Consider the following 8,477-nt stretch of genomic DNA (forward strand, 5'->3'; position numbering starts at 1 on the left):
GAGCAGCCCTAAAATACGCGCCCATCAGTGCCAGTTCACATGGCAGTGGCTGTTCATTAAAGCTGCCTGCACATTAGGTGAGAAACAAGACTGACAATGCCAAATTAGTCCTGGCTGAAAATAGACCATTCTGCCACTCACCGCAGTGCCAAATAAGGAAGGACGTTTCAAGGAAGAAAAACACAACCACGTACCACATTAAGGGTTTAGGGGTTCACGTTTACAAATGCATGTTAACAAACATGCTCACTAAGAGCATCTAAGGCTCAAGGCGAGCAGCAGCAGTAGCTGCGTCATCCACTGCGTCACTGCCCTGGGTTCTGCTGCTGCCGATGCTTCTTTAGTCATTCATCACCAGCAGCAGTAAAGAGAGCAGGCCTGTTCATCCAGCAGGCAGGTCAGGGCCGTGGCAAAATAAGGAGACACTGTCACCATTATCGCCATCCATCTCTAAACCAAGGATTGACAGCAAATGACCTTCAATTTTAAATTGCCCTCCTGCAGCTTTGTGTGGATGGACACAGAAATTAATGACTGGAGACCAGCAGCGACCCTAATTACCAGAGAGGAGGAAGATTATTTATTCATCATGATCAAAGGCCATAGGTGATGAAATCTGTGGGGTGGGTAAATGCTGGGGGTGTAGCAACTCGGGTTTGGATGTCCCGGCAGAATTTAAGGTGCCAGAATTTAAGATCAGATCACGTCGGCAAGTAAGAAAAAAGGTAAACCAAAAGGACCAATACAGGCATGGACCACACATTAAAAGAGAACTGAAATTACAAGATTTCCTGACATAATAATCCAAAATAATCCAGTTTGACTGGTGACAGAACCCATCCATCACACAAGTGTTTTGGACCGAAAAGACTGAACATTTTCTCAAAATATCAATACATTTTTTCTTTCCACATCCATTTTTTTTCAATGATCCAACTCCATTAACAGAGTAAAGAATAATGGCAACGTCTATAGAAACAGTGAGTTTAACTTCACCCCAGCAGGTGAGCAGAAGATCTAATTATCCACCTAAAAACAGGACAGACTCACTGCTGTAGAGGTAAAACTCGGAAACTGACTGCTGAAAGGGACTTTGTAATAAGTTACAGACTGTAAATACACACCAAGAGATATTTTCTAATAAAAGGTTACATTACAACTCAAGCACTGCCCCTAACAAAACATCTATTTTCTGAATTTTCTCTCAACCTGGCGTGAGTCAGTGCCCAATGCACTGCAGGAGGAGAACATTAAGCACTCTACAACGTAAAGCTGGACAATATGCAGGAACACTTTTAATCAGCGTTTCGAAACCCACTAAATGTCGATTTTCCAGTTAGACAATTCCTACTGGCTCGTGTTTTGGTTAAAAAAATAAAAATCAAATAAAATGACTGCAAATGTATTCAATTTAGCATAAACTGAGGTTTTCAATTCGCTATATTAGAGAGCAATTTTCCGAAAAGACAGACATTCCATGGCGTTTAAGAGAGCGCTTTTCAAATCCAATTTCTTTTCTTCCAGCAAATAATCACTGGGACGCGACAAGGTGAGATTAATTTGTCCTCCTGTGCAATCAATCACACTTCCAATGCTTAATTTCACAGAGAAATTATACCAAATCCAGAAACCTGTGAGAAACTAATATGACAGCTAGGTTCAGATCATTCTGACAGAAAATAAAGGTGCTCCGTTCCAGGGATACAGTCACAGCTTCAGCTTTGAAATAAAAAAAATAAAGTTACAACCTTTAAATACAGAACAAAATGCTGCCACTGAAGCATCGCCATACAGCCATAGATCACTCGGTCTGAATGCGTGTGGCTCTGCTGACTGTTTCAAAACCTACTCCTCACTGTCACCGAAGAAGCCACTTTCCAGATAACATAAATAAACCACGTTGCACTGTGTTGCTGGTGTTGGGTCTTTCTTAAAGCTTAATTTGGACAAAAAATAACCCACAAACCAAACACTATTTCCCCCTCATCCCAATCGGAATCAATTAGCCAAAACATATTTGATGTCTGAAGTTTGCTGTGTTAGTCCTGCAGTGGAGCTATGATGCTATTGTAGCTAAGAGGTAATGAACGTTTAACCCCACCAGTTAAGATGAACATAAACTTTTATAAACTGTAGAAATAAGGACAAACTCATTTCGCACCAGACGCAGTAATTGCGCCACACGACGCACCACATCAAGCCAAGCTACACACTCCTATATTTATCAATGTAACCTTCCACACTGGCTACGCGCATCAGGTCACACCGCGGTGGAAAAGCATGCGTGGCACGCTAGAACCTTATAGGCTAAACCAGCAAAGAAATGCAGTGTCTATGATATACAATCTGCACTAATCAGTAAATGTAGTTTTAACTCTGACATCCATCCATCCATCCTCAACCGCTTATCCGGGTCCGGGTCGCGGGGGCAGCAGCCTAAGCAAAGAGGCCCAGGCCTCCCTCTCCCTCTTCTGTAGGGATACCAAGGCATTCCCAAGACAGTCGAGAGATATAATCCCTCCAACGTGTTCTGGGTCTTCCCCAGGGTCTCCTCCCTGTCGGACATGTCTGGAACACCTCCCTAGGGTGGCGTCCAGAGGCCATCCTTGCCAGATGCCCGAACCACCTCAACTGGCTTCTCTCAACGTGGAGGAGCAGCGGCTCTACTCTGAACCTCTCGCAAATCGCCGATCTTCTCACCCTCATCTCCCTTCGTACATTATAACATAATATATTCACATTACATGGTGAAAAAGCTAGAAACAGTCACAGCAACAGCTCAGCTTCTTTTTATTTTTAATCTCTTGATTAATTAAAAACGCAAACAGAATCATATTAAATCGTTCTGGATTATCATGCGCACCACGTTGCATCCGGTGTGAAATGGGTTTAAATCCACCTGGACTAGCCTAACAGAGAAATGGACATTTATTATAGTACAATAAACACATCATTAAATATCGGTTTGAAATCTCAGTAAAATCTAAATATCTCTTTGATACCAGTATCTTTTTAGGCAAATATTTGCTGACACCTGTAAGATTTCGATCTCAGCTTCCATCCCTGCTAAGAAGAATTCGGCCTTTATAATCATAAGAATCATATTAAGCTCAGTGGACAGTTGCATCTTAACTGATTTACAACAAATCTACACACAGTTTGCCTATACGACATAACGCTTCAAGCTTACATCGAATAAGATACCGAAAAATAAAATCCGCACCTGATGAAGAAATCAGTGAGAAACAGCAGAGAATGTTCTGAAAAGGAAACGTTCTGCTGAGGGCAAATGAAAGACCGAACTCTTGGATGACACAGCGTCGTCTTTTCACCCCCAAGAAGCAAATTTAAATTTCTCATGAATACAAAACAGTGAAGAACTGATTAATAACTATGTAAGAATGTCAGCTACCAAACCTAATCAAGAAAAATGCCACATGGTTAACCCTTATTGAAAACGATTCCTCAGGCAAAACTGGGAAAAAATGAAAGTCATACATCTCCTATGCTTACTAACACAATTTAGCTGAATGTCTCTGCCAACTACAGAGGCACTCTACTCTCTTTAGCCATTACAGAAAGACCAACCATTAGACAAATCTCATCTGAATTAAAGCCAAGTTCACATAAATAAATCAACAATTATGTTTGTGGAGGATTAAAGAGCTATGAAATAAACTCAGATGCAAGGCAGTATCTCTTCTCCAAGAGAGAAAAGTAACCCAGAAAACTAGCAAACGAGTAGAACAGTTTAAGAAACACACACTTACCTATGCACACATCAATTTTGCCCTTTATGGCAGCCTCATGTAGTGGGGTGTAGTTCCAGTTGTCTCTAGCGTTGGGGTCAGCTCCTTGGCACAGCAGCAAGCTGACCACTTCAGCATGGCCAAAAGAACAGGCGTTGTGGAGGGGGATCAAACCGCCATCGTCTCGGGCATGCACATTTGCCCCCGTCTGTAGAAGATGCTCCACTACGTCTTTCCTCCCAAAACCTAGAGAGAACATTATATTTAGAACTACACGTACACTGGCATCTAAAAAGTTAGAAAATCACAATTGAAAAGTTTCAAATCATTGTCTTCAATGATATTAAACCAATTTTGTGTTTACAAGATACGATATTCCTTTATTAGTCCCACAGTGGGGGGGGGGGGGGGGGGGGGGGGGGGGGGGGATTCACACTGCTGCAGTAGCAAAAGGATAGCAAGAGCCTTGAAAAGAATAAATATCAAGAAAAAAAAGGCATTAACTATAAGTCTCCTTACTGCAGAGAGGGTACTGATCTCCTGCTGTCTGGACTGTGCTGAACCACATCACTGTATCTCCTCTCCGATTAATACACACTAAAGTATTCACTCGTCAGGCTTCACACACATATGAATTTGATTGACAGCCCATTCTTAATCCATAGGGCTTAATATGAAGTCGGCCCACCCTTTACAGCTATAACAGCTTCAATTCTTCTGGGAAGGCTTTCCACAATGTTTAGGAGTGTGTTTATGGGAATTTTTGGCCATTCTTCCAGAAGCGCATTTGAGAGGTCAGACACTGATGCTGGACGAGAAGGTCTGGCTCACAGTCTCCGCTCTAATTCATCCCAAAGGTGTCCTATGGGGTTGAGGTCAGGACTCTATTTAACCTTATTCATTACTTAACAAGGATACAGTGTGTTACTTATTACTGTTTACATGCATACACATTTTAAACCGCTTATCCTTCTGGGTCTCTGTGGTATACACAACATATGTTTTTTATACAATGACTATGATTAATTAAACTGATTAATCCACAGTGATGAACAAAGCTCTAGAAAAGTCAATAATAATTGAGAAAACCTCCAATAATGCCAACTAATCCCCCTAATACTGTCTGTAATAATACCCAGAATGCCCATTTCAAAAAGTGATCAGCGAGCATTTATGATACAAAATACATATTTCAATATTTTGACAGACAGACACAATGAACTAGTAGTGCCATATATAAAAACTTCCATCAAAAACTGATTTTGCACTGCGGAAAATCCAATTCAATCCAATTAAACAGGACTAATTATGCTCCCTTTCTAATGAAATGTAATTTAATGTAATGTAATGTAGTTGGTCGCTGTTCTTTAAAGAGGAATTGATTTTCCATTGATTTTTCAAAATTTCTGTATAGCTTAATCACCAAGTCATTCAAAGTGGTTTAACTCGAAGTGGAGCACTTTAGAGAGATTTACGGACTTCTTTACAGTGATGGTGATAGGAACTAAGGGTATACATGGCAGATGACGCCTTTTATTTAGCATTCATAACGACCAGTCAAGCCAAATGTGCCCCTCTGAGTTTTTAAATATATGAAGTTGACAATGGTGCAAGTGGTAAATCGTTTATTTTATTAGCTATTTTGCTTTACATCACTTGCAAAAAGACACTTTAGGCCAAACCTTCATCTAAGAACTATTCTAAAACAATGTCTCAGACATCATGCAGGGTAATCATAACCATTTCATGTAATATCTCTGTAATGAAGCTTCTCGTCTCCACCAACGTGACGATTTCTGACGTGGTAAGTTTCTCTAGAATGGAGCGTTTCACATCGAACCCTCTGAGTGACTGAATTATGCATAACTTTCCCTGCAAGTATTGACAACATGCACAGAACACTCAGAAAGGCATATTTTAACCACAATAACAGTAAAATGACATCCTACTGTCCATCTATACTGTATTTATACTGAGCAAGCAATTTAAAGTATCCACTGGTGATCCCCAGAGCCGACAGCACATGACTGAGGTGTCCTTGAGCAAGACACCTAACCCCCAACTGCTCCCCGGGCGCTGCGGGCAGGGCTGCCCACCGCTCCGGGCAGGGCTGCCCACCGCTCCGGGCAAGTGAGCTCACTGCCCCTTAGTGTGTGTGTGCTCACTAGTGTGTATGTGGCGTTTCACTTCACGGATGGGTTAAATTCCCCGTTGTGGGACTAATAAGGGTCACTTAATCACTTAGTCTTGATCTTAATTAGTTACCACTGTTTTCCCACATTCTGAAATGGTAGCATTACAGTATCAACATAAACAATCTACCACAAGCACTGCTTGTTTTGCATGTAGTTACTTTCCAAGTAGAGTTTTCAAATCCACAATTTCAGAACCCTCTGCATTCGGCAGCTGAAAATGGAAATACTGAGAACACCTTGAAATGCAGGGCAGAAGCTGCTGCGTGAGCAAAGACTACTTCAGAAAACTACTGATCAGGGCTGTATTTTCAAGAGGCAGAACACAAAAGGGTGTGTTCAGCCAGCAGCTGACCCTAAAAACAGCACAAATCAATCACCTTTCAGCACGTGGCCAGCATACAGCGTGAAGAACGCGACTCAATGTTACCGTTATGACTCCGATATCACGCGTGCATAACCGTGACAAACTAACAACGACCTGTAAAAACTGACTACACCTGTAGAATGAAACATTCCCCACGAGATGTTAGTCCTGATCCACTCTGCACACTTCGCGCCCACCTTTCCCTGCGATTTCAGCAAACTCTCCAAACCAAAACTGCACGTATCCAATAACATGAGCTCATCAACACCACTGGGACACTCAAAGGGACCTTCCCACCATTTGTTCAATCAACCGATCAGATGACGGACAGTCACAGGACAGTAATAACACAGGGTTATGAACAGAACAGCAAAAAAGAGGAGAGCCCAACAGGTCAGGGTTCCTTACTGCTTTGTGCTGAGAAAAACAAACAGGCTAAAACCAGTCACCCACCACAGGGCAGCGCAACAGCTGCCATGAAATAACACCGTTTTACCAACTGCTGGTCTTTAAAGCTCAAAACCACGTTTTCACACCAAACTTTAATGCTCGTTAAACATTTCTGCACATCACATCAAAGAAACTTTACAGACTCACGACGGAAACTCCTGCATTTATGTGCTGTTTTTAGGATCTTCTAGGATTTTTAGGCTTCTACCCCGCATTTCAAGGTGTTTTCAGTATTTCCATTTCCAGCTGCCGCTTGCAGAGGGTTTTGAAATTGTGGATTTGAAAACTCTACTTGGAAAATAACTGCATGCAAAACAAGCAGTGCCTGTGGCAGCCCGTTAACCTGGACTAGCCGATCTACTCTCAGGTTAGACTGATAACCAAAGAGTCCAGCAACGCAGTTCAAAGATAACCCCTGGTATGTAACGCTTAAGCAAGGATTCACTCGCTTGGCCATTTAACTAGGTTTTAACTCGTTAGAAGGGACGAATTCGCAGCTTTGTAAACATTTGCTAAGCCAGCTGGTTCACGGTTCATAAACAAAGGGGGCGGTTTGATTTCTCCGGCCTTCAGTCCAGCGGCGTTCGCTCTGTTTATATGCGCCCGGTTAGCTGAACAAGTCAGCACAGCAGAAACATGCAGAGTTACCCGCAGCGAAGTGGAGCGGAGTGGATTTGCGTCCAGCCATGTCCTTCGCGTTAACGTTGACCGAGTCCACCAGCCTCTTTACCCGAGACACGTCTCCATTACGGCAGGCCTCGAAAAGCTCCCTAAACGCGCCGCTAGTCCCGCAGCCGCCGCCGCCGCCGGGACTGGGGCCGCCCGAGTCAGGACTGGAGCCGCCACTGCTGGCCCCGCCAGGCGTAGAGGTGCTGGTGGTGGTGGAGGAGCTGCTGCTGCCGCTGCCGCTGCTGCTGAGGAGAGCAGCGGGGATGTCGGGGGAGGCCGGACTGGCCTCCGGATCCCCGACACTCTCCTGCTGCTCCGCTCCTGCCGGAGCCGATACCGCCGCCGGGACGCCGCTCGCCGGGACGCCGCTCGCCGGGAGAGGACCTGGCGGAGTCAGCGGACTCGGAGTAACTCTCGGAGGGGACGAGAAGCTTTGTTGCTGCTGCTGCTGGGCAGCGCGACGAGACGTCGCCATTTTCACCACTATCCCCTCCAGCAGGCAACAAAAACAGCTCCGGAGAACTTCCGGCAAGGCTCTGCAGCACACTTCCGGTCGCAGGATTCCTCCTGTACAGACTGAAAGCGACGTTTTTTGTTTTGTTTTGTTTTTTTTAACAGTTGTTGCAAATAAAACAAACTAAAAATAAAATAAGAGGAAATAAAATAGATTTATATTTCATTCGTTTGAATGTAGTTTGGTTCAGGCTGACGGGGACACTTCTTGGCAAACTTGTTTTTCTTTTTTTTCTTTTTTTAACAGACATCAGAACAGAAACTCGTGCTCTCCTGAAATTATATTAGCTATATTTAAACTGGTGCTGACGTTTTGCTGTCGTGTCGGAAACCTCGGTGCACCGCCGCAATGTTGCGCTCGCTCTTGTTTGCGATCAAAACGCCAATCGGTTCTCTAAGCAGGAGCTTCCGAGGGCGACTTGAATGCAGCATCTAGTCACATCTAGTTAGATCAGAGCCGGTTTATGAGGAGCCTGGCCGCTTCCTATTCCCCCCGTTATATCGAAACAGGACTGCTAACCAGCAGGGGGCGCCCGC

General features: G+C 43.8%; 1 protein-coding gene across 2 annotated transcripts in view; it reads right to left on the reverse strand.

Annotated features, from left to right (window-relative positions):
• The window catches only part of tnksa (tankyrase, TRF1-interacting ankyrin-related ADP-ribose polymerase a), a 94,315-nt gene extending 86,379 nt beyond the window's left edge, over window positions 1-7,936 (reverse strand). Inside the window, exons 1-2 of one of the 2 annotated variants that reach the window (XM_037545956.1) lie at window positions 7,407-7,936; window positions 3,771-3,995 (exon numbers count right to left, since the gene is read on the reverse strand). In XM_037545956.1, coding sequence (XP_037401853.1) covers window positions 3,771-3,995; window positions 7,407-7,902 — 721 coding nt within the window. In that variant the 5' untranslated portion in view covers window positions 7,903-7,936. The remainder of the gene's footprint in view (window positions 1-3,770; window positions 3,996-7,406) is intronic. The other variant, XM_037545957.1, reaches the window with a different exon arrangement.
• Between the last annotated feature and the right edge of the window lie 541 nt (window positions 7,937-8,477).

This window comes from Pygocentrus nattereri, chromosome 16 (assembly GCF_015220715.1).
Source record: "Pygocentrus nattereri isolate fPygNat1 chromosome 16, fPygNat1.pri, whole genome shotgun sequence".
In the NCBI taxonomy this organism is placed as follows: domain Eukaryota; kingdom Metazoa; phylum Chordata; class Actinopteri; order Characiformes; family Serrasalmidae; genus Pygocentrus; species Pygocentrus nattereri.